This window comes from Chiloscyllium plagiosum, unplaced genomic scaffold (assembly GCF_037043375.1).
Source record: "Chiloscyllium plagiosum isolate Xiang-an unplaced genomic scaffold, Cpla_swu_hap1 HiC_scaffold_4, whole genome shotgun sequence".
NCBI classification, from domain to species: domain Eukaryota; kingdom Metazoa; phylum Chordata; class Chondrichthyes; order Orectolobiformes; family Hemiscylliidae; genus Chiloscyllium; species Chiloscyllium plagiosum.
Window position 1 is genome coordinate 117,740,219 of NW_028270142.1, and position 21,121 is coordinate 117,761,339.

At 41.7% G+C, this 21,121-nt stretch overlaps 1 protein-coding gene across 2 annotated transcripts in view; it reads right to left on the reverse strand.

The window, feature by feature from the left end:
* Positions 1-20,884, reverse strand: part of LOC122548912 (protein NDRG1-like) — a 69,411-nt gene extending 48,527 nt beyond the window's left edge. For both annotated transcript variants that reach the window (XM_043687879.2, XM_043687877.2), the window contains exons 1-2: positions 20,734-20,884; positions 2,792-2,881 (exon numbers count right to left, since the gene is read on the reverse strand). In XM_043687879.2, the coding sequence (XP_043543814.1) occupies positions 2,792-2,860 (69 nt within the window). In that variant the 5' untranslated portion in view covers positions 2,861-2,881; positions 20,734-20,884. The remainder of the gene's footprint in view (positions 1-2,791; positions 2,882-20,733) is intronic.
* Between the last annotated feature and the right edge of the window lie 237 nt (positions 20,885-21,121).

Here is a 21,121-nt window from a genome sequence, read left to right on the forward strand (position 1 = left end):
TTAGAAGTGAAATAACGAGAGTCCAGAGAAAGTATATTCCTGTTAGGGTGAAAGGAAAGGCTGGTAGGTATAGGGGATGCTGGATGAGTAAAGAAATTGAGGGTTTGGTTAAGAAAGTGAGGAAGCATATGTCAGGGATAGACAGATTGATTGAGTGAATCCTTTGAAGAGTATAAAAAGTAGGATTGTACTAGAGAAATCAGGAGGACACAAAAAGGGGACATCAAATGGTTTTGGCAAATAGGGTTAAGGAGAATCCAAGAGGGTTTTTGCAAATACACCAAAGACAAAAAGGTTAACTAGGAAGAGAATAGGGCCCCTCAAAAGATCCTTTTTGTGAAGCCACAGGAGATTGGGCAGATACTAAATGTGTATTTTGTATCAGTATTTACTGTGAAAATTGATATGGATATGGAAGATATAGAAATGTAGGGAAATAGATGGTGACATCTTTAAAAAATGTCCAAATTACAGGAGGAGGAAGTGCTGGATGTTTAGATACATTAAGGACCTGATCAGGTGTTCCCTGGAACTGTGGGAAGCTAGGGAAGTGATTACTAGGTCTCTTACTGAGATATTTGTATCATTGATAGTCACAGGTGAGGGGCCAGAAGATTAGCTAATGGTGCCACTGTTTAAAGAAAGGGTGGTAAGGACAAGCCAGTGAGCCTGTCGTCAATAGTGTGCCAGTTGTTGGAGGGAATCTTGAGGGACAGAATGTATATGCATTTGTAAAGACAAGGACTGATTAAGGATAGTCAGCATAGCTTTGTGCATGGGAAATCATGTCCCACAAACTTGATTGAGTTTTTTGTAGTAGTAACAAAGAGGATTGATGAGGGCAAAAGCAGAAGATGATGTGGTCTATATGGACTTCAGTAAGGTATTTGACAAGGTTCCCAATGGGAAACTGATGAGCAAGGTTAGACCTCACGGAAGACAGGGATACAGAACTGGCTCAAAAAAAGGTAGAAGACAGGGTGGTGCTGAAGGAGTGTTACTTTTCAGACTGGAGGCTTGTGACCAGTGGCATGCCACAGGATCAGTGATGAAAAGTAGTGGACCCAGCATTTATATAAATGACTTGAATGTGAGCATAAGCATAGTTAGTAAGTTTGCTGATGACACCAAAATTGGAGGTGGACAGCAAAGGTTACCTCAGATTACAATGGGATCTTGATCAGATTGGCCAATGGGCTGAGTGGCAGCTGGACTTAAATTTAGATAAATGAGGTGCTGCATTTTGGGAAAGCTAATTTTAGCAGGACATTATACACTTAACGGTAAGGTCCTTGTAGTGTTGCTGAACAAAGACCTTGGTGTGCAAGTTCAAAGTGAAGTCCAGGTAGATAGGATAGTGAAGGCAACATTTAGTATGCTTTCCTTCATTGGTCAGTGTATGGAGTACAGGATTTGGAAGGTCATGTTGGAGCTATACAGGACATTGGTTAGGCCACAGTTGTAATATTGTGTGCAACTCTGGTCTCCTTCCCATTGGAAGGATGTTGTGAAACTTGAAAGGGTTCAGAAAAGATTTACAAGGATGTTGCCAGAATTGAAGGATTTGAGCTATAGCTAGGGGTTGAATAGGCTGGGGCTGTTTTCCCTGCAGTGACCTTTACAGGTTTATCAATCATGAGGGGCATGGATATGATAAATAGACAGAGTCTTCTCCCTGGGGTAGGGGAGTCCAGAACTAGAGGGCATAGATTTCAAGTGAGGGGAATATATATTAAAAAAGACTAAGGGGCAACATTTCACTCCGAGGGTATAGAATGAGCTGCCAGAGGTAATGGTGGAGGTTAGTACAATTGCAACATTTAAAAAGGCATTTGGATGGGTATATGAATAGGAAGGGTTTGGAGGGATATGGACCAGGTGCTGGCAGGTGGGACTAGATTGGGTTGGGATCTCTGGTTGGGATGAGTTGGACCAAAGGGTCTGTTTTCATGCTATACATCTCTATGACAATGACTAAGTGAATGCAAAGCAATACTAAAAACAACTTCAGCAAGTAAATTTCATGAAGAATAATTTTAAGAATGTGGAGTTAGATGAACAGGAGGCAGAAAGGAAAAAAGGATATACTAATTGAGTTTGAAGGAGAGTGGGAAGAGGCTAATATTGGCTAATTCTTTGTTTAAAAGCAAACAGAATCTACAATATTAATTACCTGCACTGAAATTATAGCAAGAATCCACATATATAAAATTAAAAACTCTTTATACTGAGTTGGTGTGGTGCTGGAAGACAACAGCTGGTCAGGAAGAGTTGACATTGCAAGCATAAGCTTGAAACATTGATTCTCCTGCTCCTCGGATGCTGCCTGACCTGCTGTGCTTTTCCAGCACCACACTCCAATTCTGATCTCCAGCATCTGCAGTCCACACACTCTTCGTCCTTTTGTAGAAGATGGGCATTACCAGCAAGTATTTATTGAACAGAATGGCTAACTAAGCCACCTGAGAGAGCAGTTTAAGAATCTCACAGCTATGGGGTCTGGAATCACAAAGTAGGCCAGACCAGGTTAAGAATAGCAGATTTCCTCCAATAAAAGACATCAGTTATACAAATGGTTTTTAAAACACAAATATTGCATACCATAACAGTGTCACAAGTTTATATATTTTTTTTAAATTAATTTAGTTCCCCCAACTTCATGGCAGGATTTGAACCCATGTCTCCTGAACATTAGCCTTTAGGATACTAGTCCAGTGACATTATTACCTCCAATATTTCCCTATATTTGAAAATAAAATAACTACAAGGAAACACTTAATGGCATGCTTACCTCAGAGAATGGAGAATTATCCACTAATAGCTGTTTGACCTCAGAAAGTTGGATGTCTCGCAGAGACATAATGCACACTTTGTAGGGCAACTACAAGACAAGAGTAATGAGAATCACAAAGAAAATCAACTACAATGGCAATTACAAGATTAGGAACAAGAGAATGTTACAACATTTCTATTCCCAATTAAATTCCCTTCATGAAGTTTCATTTTAGTTAGAAGTCAGTGTGGCAGCATTAAAAACCCAATGGAGCTTTAGGTTGGGCATTAATATCTGCCAGGCCAACCCCACCCACTTTTACTTGCTGTCAAAATAATCAATTGAGGTGGTGCTTTTGGAGGAGACACTAATGGGGTGTCACCTAGTCCAAGCAAAGAAAAGCAACTCAAGTCTCAGACTCCATATTCAGTTGTTTCCGTTTGGATTCTTCACTTGTGGAACGGCAACCTTGGAATCATTGTTTTTGCTTGCTCTTTTAACATCTCAGATCACTTGTAAAGCTTTTCTGCCTGGGTGATGTTATGCAAGTGGAAGATGCATTTTCTGGCCTGTTCTATTGTATGACACTACTTTCTGCCACTGATCAGGTATGAAAATCTGCAAAGTGCCTACTAGGCAATTCACAATGGACACCATTCTCAGTCAAAAATAAGTGGATCATAAACAACCAACTAATCACAGAATTTGAGCTTTTAGCCATTCAGAATAGAATCAGATTTAAAATGGAGCACCTGTAGACCTTTGATTTTTCATTTAAAGTCTAGATCTATGCAAACACATGGAAATGGAGGAAAAAAAAAGGTTAAAACTTCACAGAATGTCTAAGTCATTAAAATTTTTTAATTTGACTGAATGCCAACATTAATTGTGTGTAAGAAAGTCAGTGCATCTAAAAAAAGTAACAAGGGCCAGTTCCACAGGTAAAACTTTCATTGCACTTCTTGTAGGCCAACCTATATCCCACTCGTTACAGCAAACCTTTTAAATTCACTTATACCAAGAGTGTGGCACTTGATAAAATATTCCATATGTAATCCATTTAAGAACACATTAAGTAGCACGGTAAACAGTGTTATACTTTATCTACAGCATAAAATCACTAACAAAGCAATTTTTTTTAAGGCACTTACTGGCAGAGTTTTCTCACATTCACCCTCAACTGACTACATGTCCATCAGGAGATGGTGATAATACATTAAATATCTGGTATTTCAGGTATATATTTTTGGCAATTAAAAACAGAGTGCTGGTTTAGAAGGTGCCAGTTAAAACAAATGTACTAAAACACATTTTACTCGTGCTTAATAGCAAATATAGACAGCACTGCAGACGGCTCCTGGTGGCATACACTGACAGTTGGGAAACTTACTGAAATACAGCTTTAAAAAAGTCTACTAACTAGTTCTGGAACCAAATGCAGGAAATTGCATCCTCAGGCCACAGTATCTCATGGTTAGGAAACGGAACCGGCTTGTGGAAAACCTGTAATTTCAGAGTTCCAGTAGAAGCCTTATCCCAAGTACGTTTAAAATACAGCAAAGTGTTGTCTGGGGGCTTGATGTTGTAGACAGTACAAGAAAACTCAATGCAGACACTGCAACTTACAATAGTGGATGGGAAGTAAAGCAGAGTTTGATGCCAAATCTCATCAAGTCAGGCAATAATTTGCTGACGCTCACCATTCAAAGATGACCACTGCTTTAGGGATGTTTGCAACAAACCAAGATAATATAGACTAGTGAGCCTGATGTCAGTGGTGGGCATGTTGTTGGAGGGAATCCTGAGGGACAGGATGTACATGTATTTGGAAAGGCAAGGACTGATTAGGGATAGTCAACATGGCTTTGTGTGTGGGAAATCATGTCTCACAAACTTGATTGGGAATTTTTTTTGAAGAGGAGGATTGATGAGGGTAGAGCAGTAGATGTGGTCTATTTGGACTTTAGGAAGGTGTTCGATAAGGTTCCCTATAGGAGGCTTTTAGAAAAGGTTAGATCTCAGAACACGGGAGAACTAGCCACTTGGATACAGAACTGGCTCAAAAAAAAAAAAAAGAGGTAGGAGAGTGGTGATGGAGGGTTGTTTTTCAGAATGGAGGCCTGTCACCAGTGGAGTGCACCAAGGATCAATGCTGGGTCCTCTACTTTTTGGTCATTTATATAAATGATTTGGATGGGAGCATGAGGGGTATAGTTTGTAAGCTCACCCATGACACCAAAATTGGAGCTATTGTGGACAGCTAAGGTTACCTCAGACTACAACAGGACCTTGATCAAATGGGCTGAGAATTGGCAGATGGAGTTTAATTCAGATACTTCCCAGTGCTGCATTTTGGGAAAGCAAATCTCAACAGGACTTATACACTTGAAGGTGTATAAGGCAAGGAAGTGTTGCTGAACAAAGACCTTGGAGTGCAGATTCATAGATCCTTGAAATGGAGTAACAGGTAAATAACAGTGGAGGAGGAGTTTGGTATGCTTTCCTTTATTGGAAAGAGTATTGAGTACAAGAGTTGGGAGGTCATGTGGCTGTACAGGACACTGGTTAGGCCACTGTTCGAATATTGCATGCAATTCTGGTCTCCTATTGGAAAAGATGTTGTGAATCTTGAAAGGGTTCATAAAGATTTAAGGATGTTGCCAGGGTTGGAGTATGAGTTATAGGGAGAGAGGCTGAACAGGCTGGGGCTGTTTTCCCTGGAGCATTGGAGGCGGAGGGGTGACCTAGAGGTTTACAAAATTATGAGGGGCATGGATAGGATAAATAGACAGTTTTTTCCCTGGGGTGGGGGGTGGGAGTCCAGAGCTAGAGGTCTTCGGTTTAGGGTGAGAGGGGAAGATATAAAAAAACAGACCCACAGGGCAACTTTTCCACACAGAGGGTGGTACATGTATGGAATGAGCTGCCAGAGGAAGTGGAGGGGACTGGTACAATTGCAGCATTTAAAAAGCATCTGGATGGGTATATGAATAAGGAGGGTTTGGAGGGATATTGGTTGGGTGCTGGCAGGTGGGACTAGATTGGATTGGGATATCTGGTCGGCATGGACGGGTTGTACTGAAGGGTCTGTTTCCACGCTTTACATTTATGACTCTAACATTAAAAACCTGTACAATCTGAAGTACTTAACCAAAAATAAATAAACCATAATTGAACAAGTAGAAAGATGACATTTGGAATACAAGAATCTGAATAGAATTTATAAAAAGCAAAAGGATCTGAAACTCAAATACCAAAATCATTTAACGCTAGTAATACAGCTAATAAGGCTGTTATATAAACCAAGCACAAGATTCTATGCTTCCAGGACAGGACTGAAAAGGTGAACCATAACATGCTTATATTGAATCTTGGGCAAAAATCACATTTGGAGTACTGTAAACTGTAGTAAAGATTACTTTTTTAAAAAAAATTAGTTATTAGGAAAGTCTAACACTGGAAGGACAATTCAAGCATTGCCATCTCTGCTCCTAACAAAAGGACTGTTTGTTGAGTTTGCACATTCTCCCAGTGTCTGCATCGGTTTCCTCCAGGGGCTCAGATTTCCTCCCAAAGTGGTACAGGTTAGGTGAATTGGCTATGCTAAATTGCCCCTAGTGTTCAGGGGTGTAGGTTAGGTGCATTAGTCAGGGGAAAACTATTGAGTAATAGGACAGGGCATCTGTCTGGATGGGTTACTTGGAGGGTCGGTGTGGACATGTTGGGTCCGATGGCCTGTTTCCACAATGTAGGGATTCTATGATGAACTGCATGCCAATTAGGGACCAACAGCTCCTCAGATGCAATAATATCATGGAGCAGTGGTCACTGCTGAGACACCACAGGGGTCCACCTGGAACCTATGTAGTGGGACTTGGTCAGGTAGGTCTGGAAAGCCACATCCCATTCTGCTCAGCTTGGGATGGCAGGCTCAAGTATAGCTTAGGGCCTCCAATTATTGGTAGCAACTACAGCCCCTAAGAGGAGCTCTTCAGTTGGCCCCATTAGCCAAGAAATTGTCTTCTGACAAACCCAAAAGCTGTCCTCTTCCCTGTCAGATTAAAATTTCAGTGTTAAAACAACAGGCATTTCACCTGTTTATCTTCCCCATTTGGCATATCCTTGGCTCTCAGATTGTTCTAAGCCAACATTCAAATTTAAACCAAAGGAAATTACAACCCAGGAACAGGCCCTTCAACCCTCCAAGCCTGTGCCGATCCAAATCCACTGTCTAAACCTATTGCCCAATTCCTAAGCATTTGTATCCCTCTACTCCTCACCTACTCATGCATCTATCCAGTCACACCTTAAATGAATCCACCATGCCTGACTACTACCTCTGCTGGCAACGTGGTCCAGGCAGCTACAACCCTCTGTGTGTACTTTCCACATGTATCCCCCTTTATAGTTTTTCACCTCACCTTGAATGAGTGACCTCTCGTTATTGGAGACCTCACCCTGGGAAAAAGCTGTCCTGTTTATACGCTTCAATGATTTTGCAGACCGCAATCAGACGCCCCCCGATCTCCTTTTATCTAATGAAACAATCCTACTCAACTTCTCTTCGTAGCTAACACCTTCCATACCAGGCAACATCCTCGTAAACCTTTTCTGCACCCTCTCCACATCCTTTTGGTAATGTGGCGACCAGACTGTACACTATTCTAAATGGAGCCGAACCAAAGTCTTGTACAATTTTAACACAACCTGCCAGCTCTTATATTCAATACCCTATCTGATGAAGGCAAGCATACCATAAGCCTTCTTGACCACTATCCACCTGTGCAGCGACCTCCAGGGTACAATGGACTGAACTCCCAGATCTCTGCTCATTGACTTTACAGTATAGTTGGCTCTAGAATTCCCAAAATGTAACACCTCATTTGCCTGGATTGAATCCCATCTGCCACTTCTCTGCCCAACTCTCCAGTCTATCAACATTCTCCTGTATTCTTTGACAGTCCACTATGCTTTCTGCGACTCCAATCTTACATTCCATTTTCTAGCCGAAATTTAGTTAAACTCAAGACAAATGGAATTTCTAGCAAAACTGGGAGAGGAAAACAAAGTTTAAACAATGGTCTCCCACTACAACTAACTTTTTTGGTGCAGAGAGTGTGGTACTGGAAAAGCACAGCAGGTCAGGCAACATCCAAGGAGCACTTGGTAGGATCACTTTCATCTAAGTTTTTTTTCTGGATCCAATCGCCAGTATCAAAGCTGAAGGATTCAGACCACACTAAAATGCCATTGGGGTTACATAAAAGTTTTGACTATATTTCAAGACAGGAAGCCTTAAAATCAGAGTTTAAATGGATTCAGATCGATAGAAGTAATGTAATTATATCTTAAAAAAGATTGTTATATTCCAAGGAGCATTTGAATGGAAACAAACTTTTCACTCAAGGAAATTCCTGCCTCAGAGCTAAGAGAATCAACTGGATTCACTAATCACTAGTTGAAACAACATTACCAAGCAAAGAAATGGCCATAGCAAGAATCAGTCAGAAAGCACAGAATCTGTGTGGGCAGAGTTAAGGAACCATAAAAAGAGGGTCTCCTATCAAGAGTCAGGACATAGGCAGAAAATAAAATGAGAAGGTAGTGTCTTTCTTAGATGCCTTTTCTGTCAAAATAACAATGGGGGACTTCAATATGCAGGTGGATAGTCCACTATGCTTTCTGCGACTCCAATTTAGAATTTCCCCAGTGGCAGTATGGGGGGGGGGGGGGGGAAAAAGAATGATTTAATAGGACCAGTGATCATAGTACAGGTAGCTGTCCTATAACACCATACTTGCATTCCAGCACAACCTTGCTTAATAGAAAATCACTTAATGGGCCTGTGGGAAAAGTGGAGTTGGAGTTGGGGCAGGGGCAGATCAGAAAAAACTCACGATCGTTCAAACACCCAACATAAAAGTATAGTACAGCCTGAATGAGAGTATAAATCATTACCAACAAAAAAAAAGTAAATTTAACAGTCCATTTAAAAATACAATAAAAAAAAAGGTGCTCTGTTCAGTACCCCTCAAGGCTGCACTGTTGGCAGCTACATCAGCACACATGCAGTACAGCACAAAGACCAGCACAGGCATTGTGCACGTGCCAAACTGCATGGAAATTTCAGCATGGGCATTAGTGCCTGTGCATAACAAAGCATGTGAAACAATTCCCACTGGAATCACACTACTGAACAGAGGCAAGAAATAAATGTTCCCCAATTCTTCAGTGATATTCTAGCCAAATAGTGTTGCCACAACACACATTATCCCAAATCTGACTGTAACAAGAGAATTCTAGTTACAATAGTAGTGGGCGGCACGGTGGCACAGTGGTTAGCACTGCTGCCTCGCAGCGCCAGAGACCCGGGTTCAATTCCCGACTCAGGCGACTGACTGTGTGGAGTTTGCACGTTCTCCCCGTGTCTGCGTGGGTTTCCTCCGGGGGCTCCGGTTTCCTCCCACAGTCCAAAGATGTGCAAGTCAGGTGAATTGGCCATGCTAAGTTGCCCGTAGTGTTAGGTAAAGGGGTAAATGTAGGGGTATGGGTGGGTTACGCTTCGGCGGGTCGGTGTGGACTTGTTGGGCCGAAGGGCCTGTTTCCACACTAAGTAATCTAATCTAATCGTAGCAGAAAGATGAGAGTCAGGCAGACAGCACAGAAACAGACCCTTCAGTCCAACCCACCCATACCAAACAGATATCTCAAATTAATCTAGTCCCACTTACCAGCACCCAGCCTATATCCCTCCAAACCCTTGCTATTCATATAGCCATCCAGATGCTTTTTTAAAATGTTGCAATTGTACTAGCCTCCACCACGAGCTCTGGCAGCTCATTCTATACATGCACCACCCTTTGCATGAAAACAAATTGCCCCTCAGGCCTCATCTTTCCCCTCTCACCCTAAACCTATGCCCTCTAATTTTGGGGTCCCCATCCCAGGAAAGAGATGTTCCTGAGGATGTGGTGTTAGCAATTCTGGCAAGTGTGAAAATAGGTAAGCGTCCCAGGCCGGATGGGATCTATCCTATGATTCACTGGAAAGCTATAGAGGAGACTGTAGAGCCATTGGCTTTGATCTTATCGTCACTGTCTACAGGAATCGTGCCAGAAGACTGGAGGACAGCAAATATTGTCCCCTTGTTCAAGGTTTGGGGGGTGGGAGTGGGAGTAGAAACAACCCTGTTAACTATAGGCCAGTGAGCCTTATTTCAGTTGTGGGTAAAGTGTTGGAAAGGATTACAACAGTTAGGATTTATCTAGAAAGAAATAGTTTGATTAGGGACAGTCAAAGTTGTGTTAAGGACAAGTCGTGCCTCACAAACTTTGAGCTCTTTGACCAGACCAAACTGGTAGAGGAGGGTAAAGCAATTGATATGGTCTCAATGGATTTCAGTAAAGTGTTTGCCAAGATTCCCCACAGTAGGTTATTGCAGAAAATAGAGGCATGGGATTGAGGGTGATTTAGCAGTTTGGATCAGACATTGGCTGGGTAAGAGATGACAAAGGGTAGTAGTTGATGGGAAAGGTTCATCCTGGCAATAAAAAACAAACAAGGACAATTATTAGACATTGAATTGCTGCATATAACATGCGACGTGAACTCATCCAGGCAAACGTTTGTTTGATATATGGAAAAAACCTTTATTGCACAAAACATCGTTGGAGAAAGCTTTCAGCAAACCAAGATGATTCTGGGTGATCAAACACATAACGTCAAAGCACTCTGAAGAGCAACACAGCGTGTACCAGACACGCAGAGACACACGCGCGCGCACACGCACGTTCAAAATGCCTTCAGTATCAGTACATGTAATGGATGATTTCTACTTAAAGATTAAATATCATAAGCAAATAGTTAATACTTTGCAGGTTAGGAGCAAGGTCAGCCAGTATCATTTTCAGGGACAATTTGTATGCAAGGGAAGATAATGGCATTGTTGCTGGACCAGTAACCTAGTCAATGCTATGGGACTGGAGCTTAAATCCCACTACAGCAGAATTAAAAGGTTTTAGAAGAGGGGAATTGAATTTTAAAAAAAGGCAAATAACCATTTACTCTGGGTAAAAGGCTTTGACATTCATCAAGAGAGGCTCACAACACCATGGAGTTGGTCACAGAACAACACAGCTGCTAGATAGGCCTGTGACAAAGTGGTGAGGGAACCCCAAAAAGAGAGTGAAATACTTAATCCTTACTAATGCAAGTGTTACAAATACATCTGTTCTAATCAGCACTGGAAAGAGAGCAATCACAATTGTGGAGACCAAAAGTTCCATTTTCACAGAGGACACCATCCTGTTTTATGGGGCACAACCTCTTGTGATAATGGGAAACATTATGAACATCTCTAACAACTCATTCCAGAGGAATTGTGGGCTTTCAGCAGTAGAATTGTATGACAAGTTGCAACCTGACCATACCTCACCATTAATCAATAAAGCCAGAGAATCAATCCTGGTTCAAAAGGAGTGCAGGAGGACAAGCCACGAGCAGCAGCAGGTACCTAACAGTGGCGACATCCACATGTTAAAGCTAAAGACTAACAGCAACTCATTGAAGGAGTTAGCTCCACAACCATCCTAATCCTCTAATATTAAACTGCAAAAGACCAAGGCTGAAGCATTTGCAACAGAGTGCAAAGTTAGCAAATTCAGAGAAGATTTGTAGCTCAGGTCGAGGCTCTGGATGTAGGTTTGCTCACGGAGCTGGAAGGTTAGTTTTCAACGAGTGTAAAGTAAACAATCCCTCTACCTTATCCAGGAGGTTCTAGACTGGGAGGGTAGGATGCAGCAGAAGAATTCACCTCTGGCCAGAATCAGCATTCCATTTTTCTTTCCTAGGTTATGGTTTTTAGTCAGTGATCAAAGATTCATCTTAATTGAGTCCCACCCACTCCAAGACATCACCCCAGAAGTGAGCATATTAGATAAACAACCAGTAAAATGAACTGCAGACATACTCATTAATTTGTTCAAGTCTAACAGATTTGCAAAAACTGAAACAGGATGAAGTTCCTCAGGATATAGTGTCCTAATGTCAACCAGCTTTAGCTGATTCAATCATGTAGTTGTTCTGCTATAACATGATTGTTGCATTCTTCTGTAACATCATGGTATTGAAAATGGCATTATGGAAAACTATAGAAAATTGTGCTGCAGAAGATCTCTAAAAAACTATACCCATTCAGGAGAAAGTTTATTATCCAAACAGCATTCACCATTTGTCAACTTGCATTGACAATGTGTATTTACCAGAACGCGCTGTACAAGATCAGAAGCAGGGATAGTTGTTGATGACTGCAAAAAAAAAGTGTTCAGCACCATTTGGACTGCTTCAGTATATGAATTGCATGTCCACACACAAAGATCAGAGGTTTGGGGTGACAAAGCAACATTCATGCTGTGTCTGGTAACATCACCCCCTTGGCATTACCATTGCTCAACATCTTCCTCTCCTCCTTCCCCCAACTAAAAATCAATATCCTGGGATTATCATTGACTAGAAAGAACTGGACCAGCCATATAAATACCATGACAAGAGCATATCACAGGCAAGGAATCCTACAGTGATTAACTCATCTCCCGACTTCAAAACTTGCCCACCATTTAAGGCGCAAGACAGGAGTGATGCAATACTCACTTCTGTATGAATGCAACTTGAACACTCAAATGGACAATGTCCAGCTTTACTGTCTTCCATTGTTGCTACAAGTTTTTCATTTACAAAGTTAATTGAGTAATAACTACTCATTTCCAAATGAATATTCATGATCAAAGTAGTGTTTGATCTTATGCAAATACGTTCAGGCAGACTACAGATAAACATCTGCACCAATTCCTCTTTGAGCTCATTATTTGTTTGTCACATGGAGACAGCATTCTCTCTGGTTCTAATGATCAAGCAAATTTAAAATTTAATCTAGATTGTGAATTTCAGACAAAAAATAGTTTCCATCTAAGTTCTAAATTCTGTTCACTCAAACTTTCATGTTAATTATCACTCTCATTCCACTTCTTAGAATCCAAACTGGTCACCGATGTAATGCTGTAACTTCCTGTTCAGGTATAGACTTTAATAACTCCTGTTTCTAGCTTCAAAAGCACTTAAGTTACAGAAGTTTAACAGGTTAGTGTAGTGTCCTTACTAAAGGGCAGTATTTCCCCAAAGCTTGTGGCTGCCACTTGACTATTTTACACATGCTGTAGAAACCCACAGTAAAAATAAAATTAAGTGTACATGACAAGTTAAATGGCAAAAAGTCCAGGAAAATTAATGTGTCCAGACTTTCAATCTCTGCATGACATGGTCTTCCAGAATGTTGCACTCTGTTTCCTCCCACAGTCCAAAAATGTGCAGGTTAGGGGAATTGGCCATGCTAAATTGTCAATAGCGTTCAGGGATGTGCAAGTTAGGTACATGACTCAGGGAAAAGTGTCCAGCAATACAGCAAGGGAATGGGTCTGGTTGGGATATTCTTCAGTGGGTCAGTGTGGACTGCTTGGACCAAAAGGCCTGTTTCTACACTGTAGGGGTTCTGTGTTGTGTCACCAGTCTTACCAGACCCTACTTTTCTCTTAGAGAGTCGTAATTGGTGGTAACTTAACCAGAGGGCCACCAGACCTCAGGCTAGGGAAGAAGTGGAGAAGGAGAAGTCCTTCATGGTAACCTCAAACTAGTGATGGGAACTGAACCCCAGCTTTTAGTATCACACTGCTCTGTAAACCAACAATCCAGCCAACTGAGCTAAAACAGATTCCCAGGAATTCTAAGATTCTATGGTGTATATAGAATCAGAGAAAGAGGAGTGTCTTTCAGATTAAGATCTCTATTACATTCTGGACTTCAAGACCATGTTGAGCTGCTAGATTGCTAATGTGTATGTACCTCATTTGCTCCTATCACTTTCAAAAAATTACTTTGAAAACAATTGGGAGCACAGAAGCAATGAAAGAATAGCAAACTGAAGCTCATAACACTATTCTTATACTTCTGTTCAACAAAGATGGCTCAGTTTTCAGAATAAATCAGATGTTTTCCATATCTTATGAGTGAACAGCTAGTTTGTAATGCAGTGTGACACCAATAGCAGGGTTCAACTCCCACTGGAGATCAAAGTTGAAACTTTATTGCTGGAACAGCACAGCAGGTCAGGCAGCATCCAGGGAACAGGAGATTCGACGTTTCGGAAGGGCCTGTGCCCAAAACGTCGAATCTCCTGTTCCCTGGATGCTGCCTGACCTGCTGTGCTGTTCCAGCAATAAAGTTTCAACTATTTCCCACCCCCACACCAGTTGAGCGACCACAGATGTCAGTGTAAGGGCTGCAACTGCTTACAGGCTGCAAGAGGAATATAGTTTTAGATATTGATCAGTAGTAAGAGGGCAAAACATTGGCAAGTGTAGTGTAATGTGGGAAAATTATGGCTTGCTCATTTTGGAAGGGATAACAAAAGAGTAGTTTCGTCTAAATAGAGAAATACTGCATCACAAAAAGAGACTCTGGGGCTACTTGTGTTTTTTTTTAAAAAGTCAGCACCAAGTGCAACAGGTAATAGCTGAAAATGTGTTGCTGGAAAAGCGCAGGTCAGGCAGCATCCAAGGAACAGGAGAATCGACGTTTCGGGCATAAGCCCTTCTTCCTCAGCTGCAGTAGTGTTCAGTTTTGGGCACCACATTATAGCAATCTGTGAAGGCAGTGGATAGTGACTAGAATCAGATTACAGAATGCTTCCAAGGATGTGGAAATTCACTGGACTGTTCTTGGATAGAAGGTGGTCAATAGGAGATGGGATAGAGAAATTCTGAGCTGATGGAATAGATCGGATAGGGAGAAACTGTTTCCACTTGTAAAAGAACAAACAAGAGAGTGTATGATCAAGTGCAGGCACTATAGAGTGGATGGCTTCCTTTTGCACCGTAAGCTTTGAGGGGTTCAGGTTACAAACATGCACTTCCCATTCTATCTAATAACAGTTTCAGTCTCTTCATAATTCGTAACAGGGAAGAGGTGATGCTCAGTTAATGCCCTTCATTTGAAGTTAAATGCAATAATATAATTAACCTAAAAAGTTAAGAAGCGTTAGATTATAATTGAATTACAGGTTATTTTAATCGTGTAGCCCAGGCTATTAAACTTTTACTGCAGTCACTTTTAGGGAAGACTGGCCAAGGAGGCCTCAGGGCCAGGAGTTTGAGGGGGCTGTCATTTATTTGTGCTGTCATCCATCTGCAGCAGACTTTGGGTCATTTTTTAGTGGTGATATGCTATTGCTTTCAATTGCAAATGGTTTAGATTTAAGCTTACTTTTCAACAGATTATAGCTTATTGAAATACCATGAAATATGAAGTTGAATTTTGAAAATAAAATTAGATTTATGGTATGATTTGCTGCTCAATCAATTCAATTGTTTAAGATATTAGGTTATCTAAATACTCTAGAATATAGTAGGAACCCACTTTCTTGAACTCCAGCAGACAACCTGGTGCAAATACACTCCAGGAGAGAGAGAGTGTTTAAGGACTTTGACCAGCAGCTCAGAAATTACAATATAATTATTCAAATATTGGATAGTGTTTTGCTTAGAGACACACTTGCAGTTGGTGATGCTTCCATGTGTCTACTGTCCTGTGGAAGAGGCTGTGGTTTTGGTAGCTGCCGCCCAAGGCACCATACACTACCATAGTCTCCCTGGTAACAACAGGAATGATTGCTGGTGGTAGCTAATGAATCAATAAAGCTTTCTTCCTAGATATTGCCAAGCTCCCTTTACCTGTCCAGTATCTAAAAAACCAGAAGGATTCAGTGATGAGGGAGTCAGGTGAGATGGCCCTGCCAAAAGTGGCAGCTTTCATTCCAACAGTAATGGCGCAGCAAAGGGGCCTCATGCCTGGCCACTTGGGCCCATGGCAGAGCAAGGACTGTAAAGTTGAACATTTTTCTGCCTTAATATTCCTTTTGTTTTATTCAGTGTTGACACTATAGAACACTTAACTATATTAAAGATAGCTTGTCAATAAAGACTGCATGTCAATAAATAAAAATCATTCCAAAAGACTAACTACATTGTTGCTGAATCAAAATCCAGGAGAACCTTCTAACAGCACAGATTTAGTCAAGGAAACAGCACTTCCACACAAGAGGCATGGTCACCTAAAGTTCAACTAGGTGCAGCAGTCCTGAACAAGCACAGACTGTTTGAAAGCCATGAATTCACAACTCATGCAGGAGCAAAAATGTGTTGCCGCCTCAGAACTGTCAGAAAAGCTGCTGGAACCAGTGGATTAACCTCACCGTTCAGCATTGTGGAGTCCTCAGAATTCGAGATAGACATGACATATGTAGCTACTTTGATACTTTTATCACAAAACAGCAAACTTTTGCCAAGGTGCTCCTGGTGCAAAAACCAAGCTTAGTGTTACATGCTGCCCACGTCAGGTTCCTCTGAATGCTAAAACACCTCAGGAGGCTTGCACATAAAAGGATTGGCCTATGCCCTCAAACTCAGCAGGGGAGGGATGTAATGATTGTAATGAGGTCTGCCAACTGGACCTCACAGGAGTTCCCTGATTGGACCAGATTAACAATCTAAAAGAATACTGGTTGACAGATTAAAAAATTGTCAGATATGCTGACGCTGACACTCTGGTAGTTGACTGAAGCAATGAGAAAGCATGTAGCCTTAGATATGACACTTGCTGCAGAGAACGCAGGAATTGGGGACATCTGTTTACTGTCAATGGATCAGTGTAAATAAAGTTATAACATTTGTTCACTTGTTGAATGTGTGGCAGCACCTTCTCATGCCAGAGGCACACAAATTTCACAGTAAGGTGCTGGATAATTAAATTGCTGGTTTATATCAAAGACTTAGGGTCAGATGTACAGCATGGAAACAGACCCTTCAGTACAACCCGTCCACACTGACCAGATATCCCAATCCAATCTAGTCCCACCTGCCAGCACCCAGCCCATATCCCTCCAAACCCTTCCTATTCATATACCCATCCAAATGCCTCTTAAATGTTGCAATTGTACCAGCCTCCACCACATCCTCTGGCAGCTCATTCCATACACATACCACCCTCTGAAAACATTGCCCCTTAGGTCTCTTATAATCTTTCCCCTCTCACCCTAAACCTATGCCCTCTAGTTCTGGGCTCTCTGACCCCAGGGTAAAGAAAGACTTTGTCTATTTATCCTTTCCATGCCCCTCAAATTTGTAAGCCTCGATAAAGGTCACCCTCAGCCTCCAACCTTTATGGTTGGATTAGAGTAAACACTGGCTCGTCATGGATTGACTTCGTCTTGTTCCCTGCAGCTCGAGGTCCAAGAAGGTTAAGAATTTAATTTGCATTCTGGGAATCAGATAATTTGAAAGGAAAGGCATTTTGTAGAACAATGATACTGGACATGTTAGCTGAGCAAGGTTACCTCAACCTTTGCACATGGTTTCAACTAATCCCTCATTATGATGTACTGTTAAAAGCAAAAATTATCTAGCCAAAGTAATCAGCCATTTGGGGCCTGGTTGAATTAAAGTTTCCCCAATTCGATGTGCATGTAGCTTAATTAGTCAAGCATACTCAGACCTGTCAGTGAGTTTCTCTTCCTCTGCAAACTTTTGCCATTTTATTGCTGCTTACCTCATTAAGGACATGTTTTTGTAGTTTTAATGCAAGTTTCTTTATAAAGATAGCTTGTCTGCAACAAAGAGCTCTGCTAATGGTTTTAGAACCTTAGCTCATTATACTGTAAACATAGATGCCTCTAATAAATAAAAAAGGTAATAAATTTAAACTAAAATTGTCTGTTAGTTTTATATTCCAGACTATCAGAACATGACCTCCAGGACAAACCAAGACAGACTACAGGTAGAGTCCATCAAGGATTCCCGGAGCCATCTTGAATAGGTATTTTAACAGCAGTACTAAAGTCAAAGACTGTTCATGTGTAAAAGGTGACCGAGTGGCAATACCATCCTCAGTTATTTCACAAGACTGACAGGGATGTCAACCATGAGCAAAAAGCATTTGGTGTGCAGGAAATCAGATAAAAACTCATCCAAAAAAGGTCATCCAGGTAGGCAACATATCAGCTAAACAATTTTAACAAGGTGCCAAAGTTCAAAAATTAACATGGAACCATTGGTCACACTCGGAAGTTCAAACCAGTATAATTCAATGCTTTTTTAAAAAACAAATAGTAATGTTGCACTCATTGACAGTACTCTGCCCTCACAGGTCATACATAAAACACTCAAGTGCAGAGATGGCATGATCACAAGTAAATTTACAGACAACATTCAAAACCAGGCATGAGATGGATGCCATCACAAAATCAGCACTAGTTTGACAACAGTTATCCTCTTCACCACTATCATTCAAAACAAATCCAGCTCTGTGAATACTGACATACAACCAGAGTGGAGGAAATCAGCAGATGCTTACAGGACTCGAAACGTGGCCCTATTTTCCTCCACAGATGCAACCAAGCTGACTTGTTTTGAGTGATATCAGAACAGGTCGACCATTGAGGTTTAGGAGAAAGTGAGGTCTGCAGATGCTGGAGATCAAAGTTGAAACTTTATTGCTGGAACAGCACAGCAGGTCAGGCAGCATCCAGGGAACAGGAGATTCGACGTTTCGGGCACAGGCCCTTCCTGAGGTTTAGGCACAGAACTGCGTCTCAATTACCTGACATGCTCTATCATCAATATTCCGTTGGCTAAAGAGCATCAAAGTCAAATAGTTTCCTCGTTTCAAAACTGAAATATAGTTTTCTAAAAGAAACTAATAACTTGACGGTTAAATGAGTGACGGACAAAGACGTTACCTCCCTAGTCTCCTTAGGGTTTCCAAAATAAAAAGGGGCAGCGATACCAGTCACGCCGCCTTACTGGTCCCGTCAAGCGGTTTGTTTTGAAATCACTGCCGCCCCAACGTCACGAGGCCAACTTTTATGACTAATTACCACGCGCCACCCAATCACGGAGCTCCAACCGCAGTGGGCGGGGCCCGCTACCACCACTCCCGCCTCCCGCTTTTGATTTTTGCCCCAACATTCCGGCGGCGATGAAAACGGCTGGGAGGCGGGACAGGGACCCGAGCGGGAACGGGATTGGTTGAGCCGAAACGTCAATCACCCAGCCCTCCAAACCGTTCCGAAACCAGCGCTTCCGGACCTTCCAACTTTGAAAGCAAAGCACCTTCTCAATCAGCACTGTCTTCCTCTTCTCTTGTTCCCCCAAACTTGAAATCATATTGAATGACGACTTTTTTTAAAAAAATCAAAACAATGAACTTTGCTAGAAATCGGTCTCGAGTGCCCAGTGGCGCCGCCTAGAGTGCGGCAGAGAGAGTGAGCAAGAGCAGCCATTGTTGGCAAAGTGCCCCCGAGAGCATGCCAGACGGTTAGGATCAGCGTGTGGGAGGTTTGCAGTGAATTTTGGAAATGGCATGCAAGCCTTCAAACACTATTTCACTTTTGGACGGGGTGGGGTGGGGTAGGAAGTCGGGAACGTGGATCAACGAACGGAAGAGAAAGTCTTCTTGTCTTCCATTAGTCCACCCTCTCCATTCGGAGGGAAGTTCTTCTCGCCTCATTTCCCACCGCGAAACAAAGTCAGCAGTTTCTCCCTAGCTAAACCTAGCGTGAAAACAAAACAAAAAAAGTATAATCACCAGCCCAGAAGACAAGCTGATCGGTCATTTCACTTTTTGAGGTAGCAATTGACTGAGGAGAAAACACCCCAAAAAACCCGAAGGAGGAGAAAATGCCCATAATCCAACTCGAATATTGCATTAAAGTACTCTTCTGTTCTCATTTCGAGATATTCTGAATGCATTTAATTTAATTTAATTGCAACGCATTGATTGCAGCAGTAACACGGTGCAGGGCCTGGAAAGGTGTCTTATTGAGCTGGTGCCAGTCACGCCTCAGCGTGGCAACCGATGTGTGGGTGGCTTAAAACTGCCTTCTGAGCAATCCAATAGGACGGAAAGACTCAAAAACAAAAGTTGCTGGAAAAGCCGAGCAGGTCTGGCAGCATCTGTGAGGAGAAATCACAGAGTTAACGTTTCGGGTCCGCTGACCCTTCCTTGGAAATGATGGCAGCTAGAAAAAATAACACTGGAGGCTCTCAGTTAGATTCCTGCTGCTCAAAAACTCTTCAAAACTGTAAAAACATCGACAAAAAGGGCACTCCCATTCATCCAGTTGTGTGTGTTTTTTTGGGGGGGGGGTGGCTGGATTGTGGGCAAAAGTTGTTTCAGCCCTTCCTTAACTGTTTGACCACATGTTTAAACTGCATTCGGTTCTTTGAACTCTTGTTTACATTTAGATAATACCTAGGATCAATAATTTACAGAGGGAAAAAATGCTGAGTGGCACCTGTTTAACACGTATGGCCTGTCCTGGGGATTATTTGAAAAGTTGTTGGTTCGTTGCCTTTTCAGGAGCGCACTCGTTTGCGCAACGATAAAGCTTTCGTGGACTTCAAAATTAGTTTGAACATTAGTACGTGCTATTGCAAAATGGGCTACTGGGGTGGGTGGGACGGTCAATGGCCTTAAGTCTGGAATATTGTATAACACAGGAAGATGAGAGGACAGGATGTCTAAATCTAGTTCAGTAAACAGTTATGCCCATTAAAAACATCGTGAAGGGAATTAACCATACGACGATGCAGTCAACTTAGACTTTCCACGCGGCTGCAACACCGAGATGAGAGGGGAATACAATATTTTCTCATTTCGAACTCCTAAATATTGCACGATGCTGGTCCCTTGGGAGATCCAGTAACTCCACTGCTGCACTCGACAAAAGTAATACATGTGTTTTTTTAAAATATTAAAAAACAGAATGTGCGCTTCGAGAACATTTATCCAAATTAAAAATCAAGATTATACTACGAGGAAGGCAGCGTTATGAAAAAAAGACAAAACAAACTTACCCCAAGCTAAAGATTTCGCACTTAGCAAACTTGTTGAGCAATCGCAGCCGGTTTGTTTGTTTATAAAACGCAATCTTGTAAAGTTCACAGAGTTTCTTTCTGTATATTTTTCTCCGCTGCCCACTGCTGTTTTGATATGACGGATGTAGGAGGTTTTTATAGAGTCCAGATTCAGCCCTGCCCACTTTTTTCATCTCACAGACACGTGTCTTTCATTAGAAAGGAAAACACTTTACATTTAAAGCTGTTACTTTACAGACAAAAATAAATCAAATTGTTTTTCAACTAGGCGTTTTGATAAATTGAAAAAGGAACAAATCAACAAATGTGCATTTTGAGCAGTCACTCCTTTTTTCAAAAAAAAAGCTTTTTATAATGCCTCTGTGCT